Source organism: Setaria viridis, chromosome 9, assembly GCF_005286985.2.
Source record: "Setaria viridis chromosome 9, Setaria_viridis_v4.0, whole genome shotgun sequence".
Lineage (NCBI taxonomy): Eukaryota > Viridiplantae > Streptophyta > Magnoliopsida > Poales > Poaceae > Setaria > Setaria viridis.
The window spans coordinates 1,257,417-1,272,832 of record NC_048271.2 but is presented as its reverse complement, the minus strand read 5'-3'; the positions used below and the strand labels follow the sequence as shown (position 1 = coordinate 1,272,832).

The 15,416-nt window shown below is 47.5% G+C and overlaps 4 protein-coding genes across 6 annotated transcripts; 1 reads left to right on the top strand and 3 right to left on the bottom strand.

Annotated features, from left to right (window-relative positions):
* The first annotated feature begins 2,424 nt into the window (after window positions 1-2,424).
* Window positions 2,425-5,513, top strand: LOC117838332 (epoxide hydrolase 1). The gene is made up of 4 exons (XM_034718319.2): window positions 2,425-2,814; window positions 2,907-3,089; window positions 3,823-4,055; window positions 4,974-5,513. Exons 1-4 carry the CDS (start codon window positions 2,521-2,523, stop codon window positions 5,254-5,256), a joined length of 993 nt encoding a protein of 330 aa, XP_034574210.1. The 5' UTR covers window positions 2,425-2,520; the 3' UTR covers window positions 5,257-5,513.
* On the bottom strand, window positions 5,454-7,322 carry LOC117838969 (pentatricopeptide repeat-containing protein At2g22410, mitochondrial). Its single transcript, XM_072290701.1, is given in 4 exon segments — window positions 5,454-5,911; window positions 5,914-6,007; window positions 6,010-6,422; window positions 6,425-7,322. Coding segments are annotated over 4 exon segments (1,377 nt in total). The 5' UTR covers window positions 7,068-7,322; the 3' UTR covers window positions 5,454-5,684.
* Window positions 7,323-7,425: 103 nt separating this feature from the next.
* On the bottom strand, window positions 7,426-10,871 carry LOC117838333 (oxaloacetate tautomerase FAHD2, mitochondrial). 3 transcript variants are annotated; one of them, XM_034718321.2, is made up of 9 exons: window positions 10,655-10,868; window positions 10,348-10,522; window positions 9,578-9,630; window positions 9,095-9,157; window positions 8,901-8,945; window positions 8,579-8,629; window positions 8,370-8,487; window positions 8,153-8,290; window positions 7,426-7,655 (listed from the first exon to the last, which is right to left on the bottom strand). In XM_034718321.2, the coding sequence occupies exons 1-8, from the start codon at window positions 10,760-10,762 to the stop codon at window positions 8,175-8,177; spliced, it is 729 nt and encodes a 242-aa protein (XP_034574212.1). In that variant the 5' UTR covers window positions 10,763-10,868; the 3' UTR covers window positions 7,426-7,655; window positions 8,153-8,174. The 3 variants fall into 3 exon arrangements, with proteins under 3 accessions (XP_034574212.1, XP_034574214.1, XP_034574213.1); XM_034718323.2 differs by lacking the exon at window positions 8,901-8,945 and having other exon boundaries at window positions 10,655-10,865; XM_034718322.2 differs by lacking the exon at window positions 7,426-7,655 and having other exon boundaries at window positions 8,151-8,290; window positions 10,655-10,871.
* Window positions 10,872-11,662: 791 nt separating this feature from the next.
* Window positions 11,663-15,193, bottom strand: LOC117839436 (calreticulin). The gene is made up of 14 exons (XM_034719772.2): window positions 14,985-15,193; window positions 14,365-14,472; window positions 14,082-14,274; window positions 13,736-13,994; window positions 13,586-13,642; window positions 13,270-13,317; window positions 13,091-13,177; window positions 12,941-12,998; window positions 12,746-12,813; window positions 12,579-12,674; window positions 12,449-12,496; window positions 12,307-12,342; window positions 12,046-12,198; window positions 11,663-11,944 (listed from the first exon to the last, which is right to left on the bottom strand). The coding sequence occupies exons 1-14, from the start codon at window positions 15,097-15,099 to the stop codon at window positions 11,933-11,935; spliced, it is 1,338 nt and encodes a 445-aa protein (XP_034575663.1). The 5' UTR covers window positions 15,100-15,193; the 3' UTR covers window positions 11,663-11,932.
* Between the last annotated feature and the right edge of the window lie 223 nt (window positions 15,194-15,416).

Genomic DNA, 15,416 nt, shown 5'->3' with positions numbered 1-15,416 from the left:
GTTTTGATCTTTTTAGATACATACATTTTGATATGCACTAATATATATATTTACGTCTAGATACATAGCAAAAATGATATATTTAGAAAAGCCAAAACAAATAGTAATTTGGGACGGAGGGAGTAGAAAACAACAATAGTGCCATCTGCTTATTCAGATCAAAAGAACGGCGTAGTTTTACCAGCTGCCCGTAGCAGCAACACATGTACCATACAACTTGAGCGGGCAACCCATTTAGATGCTACACTACGTGCATCGATTCTCTCGTACTCGCGTCGAATTGATTCGGACGACCAAGATAGAGCGCTGCTTCTTCAGTCTTTCCTGCTGCCTGCTGTTTCAGTGTCGAGAATTCATGTTTCAGAATGTTTTTGTTTCTAATCTTCACAATTTTGTACTGCCAGACATTCATCTATCCTCTTTGATTGTTGACTTCTTAGACAGCACTTGCTTATTGGCTGTCAGTTTAAGGATCCAACAATTATTTACGCAATCGAATTTTTTTTTTTTTTGCATCTTGTTTCTCGTCCTGCTTCAGTGCAGATAGCATTATCTGTTTACATTCGCCCATTGTTTGTTTGGCTGTTCCATATGATGATATGAGCAGCTTGTACCACGACGAGAATCATAGGAAGCAAGCAATAATTGAGAAGTCAGGCCAATTTTCAAGAACATGAGCAGTGCAGCAGCAATGCCTGCTTCTATTAGATCATGTGTTCTTACCATCATGGATTACAGCAAAGAATGAATACAAACTGTTCTTTTTTCGAAAGAGAATATAACTGTGTATAACTGTCAGAAACAAACAATAATCCACGATTACACTTGCCCTTAGGCTTGAGCTACAATCGCTGCACCAAAGCATCCAGGCATGGCAGCTGGTGAACTTCCTCTCCAGACTCCAGGTAGGCGGAATCAAACTGCACAAATGGCAGGCGCCATCCATGGGCGGACGCGCCACGCCGCGCACACGTCGTTATCAAACAGCAGCGAGCTTGGCGTGGCGCTGCACTGGACAGGCGCTGAAGAACCCATCAACTCCTCGAGGATGGTGTTCCCCGGGCCCGGCTGGTGTTCTCCGAGCAGGTACTTCACAGGGTCGAAGTTGGCAGGGAGTTGGAGGGCGATCTCGTCTTCATCGGTCTCCATGAACGCCCGCAACATCGTGAACGCGTCAGCGTCGCCGGGGTGCGGATCGCCTCCGTGCACCTGCTCTGTGCCTTGGTACCGCACGAGCTCTGTTTCTTGGCGTTGCGGCGCCGCTTTGTTGCAAGACATGGCGTCGTCGTCGTGGTGTGTCCGTCGCTGCCGCGACAAGAAGCTGGACCCGGATGGTGCCTCGACGTCCGCCTTCCTCTTGCGCGACGGCACGTCCGATCCAGGCCCTCGACGCGACTTGTACACCTTGCACAGCACCACGCCGCCGCCGCCGCCGTCCTCGTCGTCGACGCCGTACTCGACCATCAGCCACCCTGGCTTGACGAACGACCCCGACGGCGTCATCTCGTGGTACGTCAAGCTCCGACAGTACCCGCCGCCGCTTCCGGCCACCGCCTCCTTCTTGCCCTCCGCGTGCCAGGTCCCCTTCTTCTTGCCGTCGGCGCCGACGACGGCTCTTGCCCGGTGCCCGGGACGGGACCCGCCGCCGCGCGCGCTCGTCTTCCCGCCGCCGCCGCCGACGTAGCGCTCCGGGCTGAAGAAGAACCAGGCCCTGTCGTCCCCGTCGCCGGTGCCAGGCGCCGGCGTGTGCCCGCGCACGAGGTCGTAGGGGTGGTCCGAGCAGACGTCCGCGTCGTGGACGTAGGCGCTGCTGACATTCTTGCCGGCGATCTTGGGGCGGAGGTAGCCGTCGATGAGCCGTCTCTCGTTGCTGGGGCAGAACTCGTCGTTGTGATCTTCAGGGCACTCCATCACCATGGTCGGTGGACTCCTCTGGATGATCGATCGACTACCGCGCTAGGCGAGTCAGCAACGACGACGAATCGACGATCGATCTCGGTGGAGCCGGCGAACGGACTCGATCTACTGGATGGATTGTTGGGAGGAGGAAGAGGAAGATCGAGTTGACGGTGCGCTGCTGCACTGCCCCGGGCACCTTTTTATCGACCAAGGGTGGGTTGTGGGTTCGATGCCATGCCCAGCGCGTGCCACGCACGCACAACACAGACTCGAACGGACCGGTTGGTTAGTTGCTAAGCGTCGGACTGAAATGCTCTTGCGGTTATCACAAAGTGATCATCATTTGATTACCACAGGCTCTCTCAAGCGATACGTCACTGCGGCTATCAAGTTCGGAACCTCGAATTCAAAACAAGCAGGTCGTGCAAACCGATCTATCGGGCCCGGTCCGGTTTATGTTTGGCCCAAGCGACCATTTGGGCCCAAGTTAAAAAGGAGTCAATTGAGAAGGCGATAGCGAGACCCGATCGCACGGCACCAGTCGGCAGTCGCCGCTGTCCGCCTGTCCCAATCATCAGTCAACAGCAGCACCACCCCGACGGGCAACGGCGCAGCGACGCCATGGCGGCGGTGAGGCACCGGCAGGTGGAGGCTAACGGGATCTCGATGCACGTCGCGGAGGCAGGCCCGGAGGGCTCCTCGGCCCCCGCGGTGCTGTTCGTGCACGGCTTCCCGGAGCTGTGGTACTCGTGGCGCCACCAGATGGGGTACCTCGCCGCGCGCGGCTACCGCTGCGTCGCGCCCGACCTCCGGGGCTACGGAGGCACCACCGCGCCGCCGGAACCGTCCTCCTACACCGCCTTCCACGTTGTCGGCGACCTCATCGCGCTCCTCGACGCCCTCCGCCTCCCGAAGGTACCCGCACGCGGCGGCGCGGCTTGATTCCCCCCAAACTTCGGGGAAATTGCTTGGTATGTGGAAATTGAAACCTGACCTTGCGGGTGCAGGTGTTCGTGGTGGGGCACGACTGGGGCGCCATCGTGTCGTGGAACCTGTGCGTCCTGCGGCCGGATCGGGTGCGCGCGCTCGTCAACCTCAGCGTTGCCTTCATGCCCAGGCGCCCCGGCGTCAAGCCCGTCGAGTACTTCCGCGCGGCATACGGCGACGACTACTACGTCTGCCGATTCCAGGTCAGCAGTTGCTCCTCCTATCATCCGATGGATTCATCGAAGAAAGGGCGCTTGTGCAAATGTTAGGCATCCGCAGATTTATTGGCAATTTGATTGAATTGGAGCATATTTTTGAACGTGATGATGGCCTTAGAGTGCCATTTCTTATTGCAATTCTAATACGGATGGGCCATATGGTTTCTTATGGAAAGGGGAGAAAGGGGATGCGATTCCTCAATTGTGATCTGAATGTACATGGGACTGTCGAGTTCAGTGGGCTGCATTGAATCTATGAAACAGACTATAGTGATGCTCCTAGGAGTCCAAACCTAACCCCAAAGTGGGGCACTCATGTGGGTTCATCTTGATGCATCGTTAGTGGCATAGACACTAGACATGGCACCCTTGGAAGTGTCAGCTATTCACAAATTTCGCATGGTGTGTTGAAGCTTCCCATCAGTTGATCTTCCAAAGGTCTACTCTAATATGTGTCTACTAAATTTGCTTCTTTGGGGGATACTATGCTTCAGTTGCAGACACTTGTCTTTCTATAAGGCGTCTTCTTAGTTGGGCAATAATTACCGATCTCTGTTCTCTAGTATGTGGGTAATTTACCATTAACTTTAATCTGTGTGGACTAGTTGCATCAACTTGGATCCTCTCTGGTTTTCAACTTCCATATTTGAACCTAAAGTGTCAGATAAGTGGTGCTGATCTTTAAAACTTACCTTTTAAGCATCACATTGATTGGCAGGAACCTGGAGTTGAAGCAGAATTCGCTGCTTTTGACTTGAAGAGTTTCTTCAAATTGGCATTGACTGTTAATACCACAGGCTCTTCTTCTATGAATCTTCGAAAAATGCAAGCATACAATAAGGAAATAGCACTCCCTTCTTGGCTCTCTGAGGAAGATGTCAGTTACCTTGCTAGTGTGTATGCAAAAACTGGATTTGCTGGTGGAGTAAATTACTATCGCTGCTTAGACCTGTAAGTTTGCAACTAATTTGAGTTTCATAAGCATGGGATCAAGTCATGCCCTTCTGAATTCGTTTCTTGTATTTTCGTAAAACCTTTCTGCACGCACCAAACTTCTAAACCACATCTGTATCACCTATTTCCAGTTTTTTGTGTAACTCACAAGCTGCAGTAGTGTGTTGCAGTATAGAGCTTTAGATTGCAACAGGTCGATATCAGTAGCAATACTATTGTCTCAAATATTATGTCTTAAGGTTTTATGTGCTGCCAGTTGCAGAGTAGAAATCAGAAACAGAGACCTTTATGGTTGTTGTTTCATTTCATTTCAATTTACCTAGCAAGTTTGTGTGCTCAACTGTTTATGTAACTAATTGCTTTGTATCAATCAGTCTCCTTCCCTAGCGTCCTGTTGCTGTCATAGTGCAGTCAGTCAGTCATAAACAATATAAGAATCGCCACATCCTCATATCTCCAAAATGGTGACATTAGTTTTTTGAGCAGCAGGATCTCACAACCAACATGAACCATGGTATAATATGAAATTTTAGTAAGTTTCTGGGAACCTCCACCAGTGTTTGCAAGATGCTGGAAAGATCTCTATCGTCCTTTTTTTCTTTGTAAATTAGATCTTGAATTTTGTTGCAACAACAATGAATTTTTGATTCAAACGTACTAGCCACAAAGCAAGTCCTGTTTGAACTACAGGCATTTTGACTACTAGATTAATTTTCAGCTATTTTTTCACCGTTCATTGTCCTTTTTTTAACAGAAGCCGACAGGTTAACTGTCGGTCTATATATTGATGGAGAAGGTGTTCATTGTCACAATCTTACATTATCTTAGACTGGAGAATTGCATCATACATTATCACCTGTGTGCTGCATCATGCCTGTATCAGTGAGTAGTTAAATGTGGCTGACTTGTGCTCAGGAACTGGGAACTGATGGCACCATGGACAGGAGCAAAGGTGCAGGTGCCAACTAAGTTCATTGTTGGGGACGGTGACCTGGCATACCATCACCCGGGAGTGAGGAGCTACATCCACAAGGGCGGGCTCAAGAGGGACGTGCCTATGCTTGAGGAGGTGGTGGTTATCAAGGGCGCTGGGCACTTCATCCAGCAGGAAAGAGCACAGGAAATCAGCAAGCACATCTACGACTACATCAAGAAGTTTGAAACCGGTGCTTCGACGCTAAAAGTTTCGAAACTGTGAGATTGATAACTTGTGTACAGAACTCATTGTCTGGGAACCTTTGTACATGTACTGCTTCGGGAATGGACCATAGGCATGGCATGAAGATGTTACATTTTGGAGAAAGAGCGTGGGAGGGAAGGTGTTTGATCATCTTTAGCATTGTGTAATATTTCATCTATCCCTTAATAAATCGGAAGACTTTTTGTAACACAACATTTCTTAAGCACGCAGCATAGACATTGCATGTTGGAGAAAGTGATGTATGCATTACTCAACACGACAACGCCTACCTCTCCTCTAAGGGGTCCGCATGCCACCATGATATATCTGCTGAATACACAGACCTGTATCTCAACAAAAAACGGCCTAACTGATTGACTGATCCCGCAACCTCTTCAAGGTAGGTTAACCATCTCCTGACCCTTTGCAAACAGTGCCTAAATTTCTCACATTTTCGTTAGGCCGTAGTCATCTGGCTGTAGTCCAAGCTCTATCATTCTCCGGAAGTGTTCTATAGCCTCATCTGCATGTCCATGATTTGCCAGACCACATACCATCGCTGTCCAAGCGAGAGCATTTTTCTCCGGGACCTCTTTGAATATACATATAGCTTTCTTAATGTTGCCACACTTTGCATACATGCCAACTAGAGATGTGCCAAGAGCAACACTAAGAGAAGCCGGTGTCTGTCAATGTAATGGTGAACCCACATCCCCATTTCTAATGCTCCAAGCTGTGAGCAAGCAGATAGGAGATTGACCATCGACCCATCGTGATCTCATTTGGGGCCACCTTTGCTTCCTGCATCTCATGAAACAACGCGATAGCCTCCTTGCCCTGCTTACTCTGTACATATCCAGCCATTAGAGCATTCCACGGCAATGCATCCCTTTCGGGCATCTCATCAAACAGCTTCCGTGCATCCTGCATCGTCCCAAGCCTTGCATGCCCAACAATCATTGTTGTCCAAGAAACTACAGTTCTGGTATCGATCCTTTCAAACACCGACTTCGCCAGCTCTAGACTGCCACATTTGACATACCTATCCATCACCGCATTCTTCAGCCTCACAGCACATCTGACTCCATTACTCTCCACAAACTCATGCAGCCTCTTTCCAAGTTCCAAATCACCCAGCTGCGCTCACCCTGATACAACCCCAATCATCGTGACCTCATCCGGCTCACTGTTCCTTCCTCCGCCATCCTCCAAAACACCTCCAGTGCCTCCCCAGGGAGACCCTTCCGCACATACCCGCCGATGAGAGTGTTCCACGAGACCACGTCCCTCACGACACTTTCTTGGAACAACCTGCGGGCGTCCGCCATGGACCCACAAACAGACCAGTAATTCATAGCGGCGTTCACCACGAAGACATCCGAGTTGAAGCCGAGCCTGGTAACGTGCGCAAGCACCGCGCCGCCGCTGTAGAAGCGCTCCCGCACGCGCGCGCAGGCCTTGAGGAGGAAGGGGAAGGTGAGGTGGTCGGGCCTTGCGGAGCCGGAGCTGAGGAGGGCGCGGTAGAGCGGGAGGCAGTGGCGGTCGAGGAGGTGCGGGTGCGGGCAGAGGGAGAGCGCGCGGAGGGCAAGGTTGTAGGGGGACGCGGAGTCCGGCGGGGAGGGGAGGGATGCGAGGAGGGCGAGCGCGTGGAGGAGCGGGCGAGGAGAGGCGAGTTCGGTGAGTGCGAAGGCGGGGACGAGGCGGGAAGCGAAAGGGGAAGGGGAGGAGAGGAGGCCGGAGACGAGGAGGTGCGCGTGGAGCTGTAGGAGGAGGCGGAGCGGCGGCGGGTTGCCGGCGGTGAGGAGGGCCAGGCGGGAAGGCGGAGGCATCGTACGGTGAGGCGGACCAGAGCGCTCGGCCTATCAGAATTGGTAAAATTGGGCCAACTGAAACGAATTTTCAGCCCAAATATTTGTGTAGTGGATGCAAGCGCGACGTGCTGCCGGAAACTTGCGGATGCGGGCCGCCCACCAGCCACCACCAGCCCACCACCACCAGATTGGAGTCCATCCAGGCCTCCATCTGATCTCAAAAAGGTCTAAAAAAAAATGATCTCAGAAAATATATATATTCTAGGCCTCCATCTGACGATCTCCCCTCTCGCGCATCACTCGGAAAGCTGTTCCATGGTGCCGCTGCATGTTTCTCACAGCTACGCCAGAATAAAAGAACAGGGTGAAAGGTCCATGCGCTAAGAAGGATTTCTTTATTGCAGCAAGTGAATGTTTTACAGCTCCATCGACAGGGAGAAACGATGCAAGAGGGAACGAGTTCACATGTTCATAGAATCATGGATAGTTTCCCCAAGCCAAACATCAATAAATCATCAGGTCGCAGAAACAACAAGGTTCAAGAACGATCTGCGGTTGCTCCAGAAAAGCCATCCGTAGTCGAGGAGGACCGCTCTCTGTATTCACCTGCAGACAGACAGCACCAGTCAGAAATACAAATACTATGCAACTGGACAGAGTTTGACCGCCCGACAAAAGTACAAGGCATCGAATCCCTGATAGGCTTACTACTGAAATTGTTGAGACCATTATAAAGTCATCCAAAAAGCACATCTTTTCAGTCAGGGCGATAATAGTTCATATAATTCCTTTCTCTAACTGAGTAATTCACAACGTTTTCATGGTTAATATATGTGAGAATATGGAATTGGATAACTTAGCTTGGAACATTAGCCTTATACATACACACCACCTGACCTCCTAGATCAAATTGGTAATATGCCCTTTATGATCATAATGGCCTTGCTACAGTGAATATGCCCTTTATGAACAAGAATTCTGTGACAAGATCAATTTACCTAATATTATTTTGTCACCTCAAGCATTAAAGCATGCAGTCTTACTATCTTAGGTCATTGTATTAGAAAAATCAAGTACAGCTCAGCTCCCAATAAATTGCTTACCGTTACTCTCCTGGTAATTGCATCAGGCAGAAAATGTCCGATTGCGCCTCTGGACATCAAACTCGACATCAATGAGGTCTGTTATACCAGCTTTGATCTTCTGACCTACTCGGACAGGACCTACACCCTCAGGAGTGCCTGCAGAGTAACAAATGAGTAACCCACAAAAAGATTTCTTGTGTGAAAAACAAGCTGGGCATAGAGAAAATGTCACTACCTGTTAGTATCACATCACCCTCCATTAATGTCATGATGGAACTAATATAACTAATTAGAAAAGGAATCTTGAATAACATGTCATTTGTTGATCCCTTCTGCCTTAGTTCATCATCCACCTGGATAGAATTGGTAGTCAATTGTACACTGCACGATCTATAACTTCAGACAGGAATAAATACATTTCACACTACAGATTTGCGCAGTTACCTTTAGCCAGAGCTCTAGATCATCGGGATTAGTGACAGCCGATTTGGGAATCTGTTTGATGGACAAAGTATCATTAATGGGAGTCAAACATGGCTGTGATACTGATGGGAATACAAAATTCATGTCACTAGAATGGCATAGCCGTGGAGAACATGGAAAACAGCAAAGATAGGTGTCTCTGCCCAACAACAGCACTGACTAACTTTAATATGACATTGAGGTGTAATTATAACAAGGGAATCATATAAATAAAAAAAGTATTGTCCTTAGACATCTGCTACAACCAATTTCATACAGCACTCAAACAGAAATCATTGCTTACTACTGCACTAACTGGAGTGAAGGTGTCATATCCTTTAGCCAAAGTCTGTCCAACAACAGCACGACTAACTTTAATATGACATTGAGTTGTAATTATAACAAGGGAATATGTATAGATAAAAAAATAGTGATAGTGTCCTTAGACATCCACTAAAACCAATTTCACACAACCCTCAAACAGAAATCATTGCTTACCACTGCACTAATTGGAGTGAAGGTGTCCTGTCCTTTAGCCAAAGTCCATGGAAGACCTGCAGACTGCAAATTCCAAATTAGTTTGTGTGATAAGAAAGTAAAAGGTAGAGTTTAAAAAAAACATTAAGAGATCATTTGTCTGCTACATAAGAGTAAAAGGTCATGATGGGCAATTAATGCTACAAATTTGAACACAAAAATATACCGAAAAGATAACATTGTGTGAAATGAAATATATTGGATGAATGAAGATACTAACTAGCTCAGCTAAGCAGAATCTGAGTCCTTGTTATTCATTAATAGACATAATATAGAAAAGAGTAACCCATGAGATTAAAATGCAAAGTTTGTTGCTAAAATGAGTTATGTAAATTGAATGCGTGTGTAATCATGCATACCCACTAGGGACGACAGATGGCAATAAAACAATAATGATAGAACAAGTAACACAAGACTCAGGAAACTACAGATGGTAGCACTCACCTTAGCAGCAGACTGAAGGTCCCTTGCTGTCATGTCCAAAGCAAGTGCATAACCTGGGAAATTCAACAATGCAAACATTTATCTTATATTAGATTCTTGCTGTTGCTGATGAGAATGCCAAAAAACGTTTTGTTGAATCATAACGAAGATGACCCTAAACTGCTTAATTTAATTAGGATAAAATAAAGATGGGGGAAACCACAACAGAGACTACATATTGTAAGTTATTCACTCAAGTTCACCATTGATGAAGAAAACAGATTACAAATAATGAGGTTATCATTCAGGCCATACACCCGATGAATATAGATAACATGCCAGCTGTACAAGAAATATACTTGAGTTCATGGCTCTGCATTTCTATGTACCATGAAAGATAATTTCATATTCCTGCTTCGTAAAAATTAGCATCAAATAAGCATGAGCCTAGCCAATTCTAACTTCTAAATTACACACTTGCACTTTCCAAAAAGATTGTCAAATGACGCTGGAACTGCTAAAATCCATCTGTCCATTGGCATCATTCTTGTTACAATAAAGCAGCAAGGAGAGAATTACTCTCATCACTAATTCCAAATCTCAAATAGTTTTCAGAGCCTTGACATATCCTAGATTCCTAATTGACCTGGTCGATGAAACATTTTAATTTTTACTGCGCTATGCAGCCACACTAATTTTCCTCCACAAATGCGAATGTAAAGCCTTATCATCACGCGAATACACTGTTGACCATATCGGGTCACTTGTTGCTGACGCATTTCACAGATTACCTCCGACGAAGTCCATAGCTGACGCCTCGGGGACATCGCGCCCGCGCCGGGAGATGACGACGCCGAGCTCGACCTCGTGGTGCAGCGACTCGAGCGGCTCCGGGATCTCGATGGCGGCGGTGGACACGCCAGCGTGGAGGAATGACGAGGTCGGCTTCAGGAACAGAACGGGCTCCTGCAAAACACCCATCACACGGGCAGCGCCGCGGGATCAAATCAGAGGCCGCGGGGGAAGAAGGCGGGGAGCCAGCGCGATGGAGGTTAGAATCACGGGAGTGTTTGGGGATCGGATGGGAGTGGCGCGGACCTTGGGGACTGGGTTGCCGAGTTCCTTGGCGTGGGCGACGTAGTTGCGCCCGACGCCGATGATCTTTGTGCTCGACGCGAGGAGCCTCTGCGCCGCCGCAGACGCCATGGCAGGCAGAGCTTTTTTATTTTTTATTTTTTGTGGTGGATCGGAGCCTCCGAGGTGTCGATGAGGTGGAGATGACGGAGAAGCAAATGTTTCGAGTTCTGACTAGTCAGCTCGCTGCTGGCCTTTCGGCTTTTCAGCTAAATGGGCCTCTTTTTCTTGTATAGGTTGAGATAATGGGATTTTTTTATTTTTATATATTTTTATTTTAATATTTTGCAAAATATATATTCTAATAAAAAATTACAAATCAATATGCATATAACCGTTTGAAGCCGCTATATGCGTATAGGTTTGCAATTTTTTAGAACATATATATTTGCAAAACACTAAAATAAAAAATAGAAAAAAATCAGATAATGGGCTTATAGGCCCGTAAAGACGAGGGCCCTGACCATTATTGCACGCTACCTATATACGAGTACTGTCCTCTCACAGAAAAAGAGAAAAATCTAGAACTACAAGTACTATCCAAAAAAGTTTCCACTGCAGGTTACTGTCCTTTTTATAGTTCTTAACTTTATGATCACAAAAAAAAATGCCCCTGCGCTGTCTCCATTAACAACTTATCAACGAGCTAGTCACGTACTTTCATAATTTCAGAACTTTCTGTGCTCCAGCCATTACCAATCTACAATAAAACGACGCTACCAACCGGTGCACGTCGCGTCCGGCGTTGGCATTAATGTACCAAATGCTCGAGGAATAAAACAAGCATGCGTAAGGCTCCATTAGCTAGCTGCTAATGGAGTGAGGATAAGCATAGGCAAGACCTGTTTCGTCTCGTGCCAGCAAGGATTATACGAGACCAAACAAATTGCCGGATCGGTCCGTACCCGACAGAAAAAAACGCTGACGATTTCAGCCATAAAATGCGAATAATTAAAGAGGACGAGCAAAGGATATCCGATACTGACGAAAACTTTGTTGCTCGATGTCTGCCTACTCCTCACATGGAGGGAAAAGACACCAAAATGGCCATTGCCGAATTTGTTTCTTTCGTTCTCTAGCGTTGTACAGGGACGGACTACCTCGCCATGTCGAGACGCATGGCTTTCTTCTATTCGGATGGTAACCCTACCACTACCAGTAAGGCAGTAAAAACTCCAGCTGAGACCGGAACAGGGAATTTGAGAGCCTGTATTCGCCTCTTCTGCTCTTCATCCGCACACTCTAGAGCTCGTCCTGCACGGCCATAAACAGGAAGGAACGTTAAAACTTGAATGGAAGCAAAATAAAGTGAATCGTAATATGAGATAGGCAAAGTTGTAGGGAACTTAACGCACATGTTTCTTCTCCTCAGCAGAAGCATCCTTGCTGTCCTCCGTCCGCTTCTCATCAGCAGCGACCTTGCCGTCCTCTGGTTTCGCATCAGCAGAGTCCTTGGCCTCCTCAGCGGCGGTGTCAGCCTTGTCATCGTCCGCTTCATCCTCATCCTCCTGCCATATGCACAACAATATGCCATTTGGCGAATTGGCGTTAATAAACGATTGGCAGGTATATAGGTAGAAATTTTAGTAAAACAAACAAATAAATCCCGAGCGTACATCCGCATCGTCTTCGTCCTTAGTGCTTGCAGATTCCTGGCAAAGAGGAACATTGGCAAGTTAATACAGAACTGAATGCATTTGATTTTGTTTCATCAGAGGATGGCACTGCACATAAAATGGAGTGTGTGATTCTCCATACCTCCTCAAGCCTCTTTTTCTCAACCTCGTCAAAGGCAGCCTTCTCAGCCTGCAGCAAATCATTATTTAGTTTTACACAATTAGACATGAAACGTACACAACATTAACCCTAGATAGACAAACTGACATACATCTTTGTGCTTGCCCCAGGTCTCCTCCGCAAACTTCTTGGCGTACTCAGGGTCATCAGTGATCAGAATGTTGTCGAACAAAGTTCCTGATTTAACCTGGTGAGAGCACGAAAATTAGTGGCCCTCCAGAAAAATAACTCATTATATTCATAAAGTACAGCTCTAACCTGCCACAGCTCAATGCCAATGTGCTTCAAACTGTCAAAAGCGTAGATGTAAGGATCATCCTTGTAATCTGTACACCAAGAAAACAATTTAGCATGAACTTTCTTAATAAGAAGAAAAGGTGAAATGGACAGCACCACAGCAGGTTTATCATCAAGTTGATATTGTCGATTTTCAAAATTAAAAAGGTAATATACCTGGGTTGTCAATCAAAGGAGCCTTCCACTTGCCCTTGTAGTCAGGGTTCTTAATTTTCTGAATAACAAAAAATAAACCCATGTCAGCAGTTGTAGCGTGGTACACTGCAGCTTGTCCAGCATAATTAATCCACCTAGTCATCTTCATACCTTTTGCTTCCATGGTCCTTTGTACTCAGGGTTAGGAATGGTTGGGGCTGTCCATTCACCATCTTCCTCATCATCCCAGTCCTCTGGCTGCAACGGGTATTAAAGAATGTTAAATTGAACGCCTGTTGATGATCGGATCACAGCTGATGTGCATACTATGCAATAAGAAAAATATGCACCTTCTTTGCATCAGGGTCAGGAATTTCCTTGGGAATATCATCATAACCCTGCAAAGAACAATCTGAGTCAGACACCAACAGCAATAAAGATATTTGGTGAAAGCAGGCTGCTTATAGTACTGCAATACATGATCGTGCTGCCCTATTAATAAATGACAATTTTAAGTTAAAGCTTTAAGAGTTACAGAAAATAATGGAGACAATAGAGCGCTGACTTCCATACCAAAAGGCCAGTAAAGTGAATTGGTCAAAAAAACAAAAAAAAACACAAGTACTGACAGAGCATCTAAAGGTGTAGCAGTAAAGGAAAAGATACCTCTGGCTTCTTGTCCTCAGGATCCGGAATGTATTCTTTGTCATCCCAGTCTTCTGGCTGCAACCATTAGCATTGCTATATTAGCACATCTGTGAAAAGAGGGCAACCAAGTTTGTTCAGCAGAGGCAGGAATCGTTCTCTAAACATCACCTTCTTGGCTTCAGGATCTTTGATCTGCTTGGGAGGAAGAATATCCCAATCATCATAGATGCTGCCGGATTGCTTCTCAGCGTTATCAATGAGAATGCTGTATGTGGCATCAGGACGGATGATCAGAGTATAAACATGTGTCAGCTGATCGGTCTCACATGGCACCTCCTTCTTGATCAAATGGTTCTTGCCGTTCCTAGTAAGGATAGCATGGACCTTCTTGGTGGCATACCCACAGATATCCGGCCCAAACATGATGCTGCATGTGACAGTCACAGATAAATCGTGATCAGAAAACCAGACTAAGATGCTATGGCTTGAATATGCGACATTGACCAATCACCACCTGTATGGAGTGTCACCACCAAACTTCTTCTGGTCGACATCACCACCAAGCAATTTCACATAGCCACCACCGCAGTCGAGCTTCTGCTCGTGCTTCACCGAGAACTGCAGCACCAGGGTCTTGTCCTTGTTGCTGAACTCGGGGTACTGCGCTGAAATGGCGTAGAACCTGTAGTCTTCAGAGGTCTGGATACCTGCACCCCCAAACAGACATCTCTGTAACTTAGCACGCATGCCGGAAGAACAAACAGAGATCGTTAGTGACACTGAATGTCGGTTCTCACCTTTGTCGTCGGCGTCTCCATTCCATTTACCAGACGTGTGGTTCCACTCGCCAGCCGTGCTGTCATCCTTTTTCCAGTCGGACTTGACCCACCGATCCTCCCACCCATCTGTTGCCAAATCACACAATTCAGATAAACAGCTCCCGGAAGACGGCGAGGGTTTAACGCCGGATCAGAAACATCAGATCGCAAATCATAGGGTCGAAATTTTGAACGCATAAACCCTAAACCCAGGCCACAACATGAGAACTTATGGAATTGCCGAAATTCCAGGAAAATAAAGAGTGAAAGCCATGCGAGTATGCGACTGCCACAGAAACAGGGTGATCCATGCACGCGACCAAAAGTCAGTGTCAAATACAAACGAAATGCACAAGGAACACACTTCGTGACCGAGGGATCGACGAGTTCCGCTCGAGATTCCTCGCGTCCAAACAAACGGCGCGCGCTGGCCTCTACGGAGGCCACCGCGCTCCAGAACAACGACGACCAAAAAGAAAAACAGAAACAGCCGCATCGCTCCACGTCTCCACGAACCAACGAACAATTCAAGCACATTGTCTGATTGTCTCACTAGATCTAGAGATCATGAATAGACGGGTGAGATCCGGGTGTTTTACCGTCGAACTTCTCCTGGAAGAAGACCTCGCCGGCGACGGCGGCCACGGACGCGAGCGCGATCAGGGCCGCGACGGCAACCGCGGCGGTGGACGACGACCTCTCAAGGACGGCCATCACCGTCGACGGCGAGCGAACGCCCACCACTATAACTGGAAACTTCTAGAACCTCCCGCCGATTCTCCTGTCCCGAAAACCTCCTGGTGGATAGCGAGCGTGGAATGCACCGCGCTTAAAGAGCAGGAAGGTAGGGTGCCGTCACCTCCAGTGAGGCTACCGGAGGGCGAGTCGTTTGTCTGACGGCTGGGACCGGGGGAAGTGACGAGACACGCGGCGTACACGTGTGCTTGCGTGGCTCACAGCGGCTGACCAATAGTGCTCGCAGGAACGGGGTCCAGCCAATACCAATGTGCCGCGTGGAAGAAGCGACGTGT

Excerpts from the sequence above, each read along its gene's own strand:
- LOC117838332 (XM_034718319.2), top strand. The coding sequence starts at position 2,521 with ATGGCGGCGGTGAGGCACCGGCAGGTGGAGGCTAACGGGATCTCGATG. Across the intron at positions 2,815-2,906 it reads ACGCCCTCCGCCTCCCGAAG|GTGTTCGTGGTGGGGCACGA; the intron begins GTACCCGCACGC and ends TTGCGGGTGCAG. Across the intron at positions 3,090-3,822 it reads ACTACGTCTGCCGATTCCAG|GAACCTGGAGTTGAAGCAGA; the intron begins GTCAGCAGTTGC and ends ATTGATTGGCAG.
- LOC117838333 (XM_034718322.2), bottom strand. The coding sequence starts at position 10,762 with ATGGCGTCTGCGGCGGCGCAGAGGCTCCTCGCGTCGAGCACAAAGATC. Across the intron at positions 8,946-9,094 it reads TCACTCCAATTAGTGCAGTG|ACTTTGGCTAAAGGATATGA; the intron begins GTAAGCAATGAT and ends GTTGTTGGACAG. Across the intron at positions 8,630-8,900 it reads TCACTCCAGTTAGTGCAGTA|ATTCCCAAATCGGCTGTCAC; the intron begins GTAAGCAATGAT and ends TCCATCAAACAG.
- LOC117839436 (XM_034719772.2), bottom strand. The coding sequence starts at position 15,099 with ATGGCCGTCCTTGAGAGGTCGTCGTCCACCGCCGCGGTTGCCGTCGCG. Across the intron at positions 12,999-13,090 it reads AAGGACCATGGAAGCAAAAG|AAAATTAAGAACCCTGACTA; the intron begins GTATGAAGATGA and ends TTTGTTATTCAG. Across the intron at positions 12,199-12,306 it reads AGGACGAAGACGATGCGGAT|GAGGATGAGGATGAAGCGGA; the intron begins GTACGCTCGGGA and ends TGCATATGGCAG.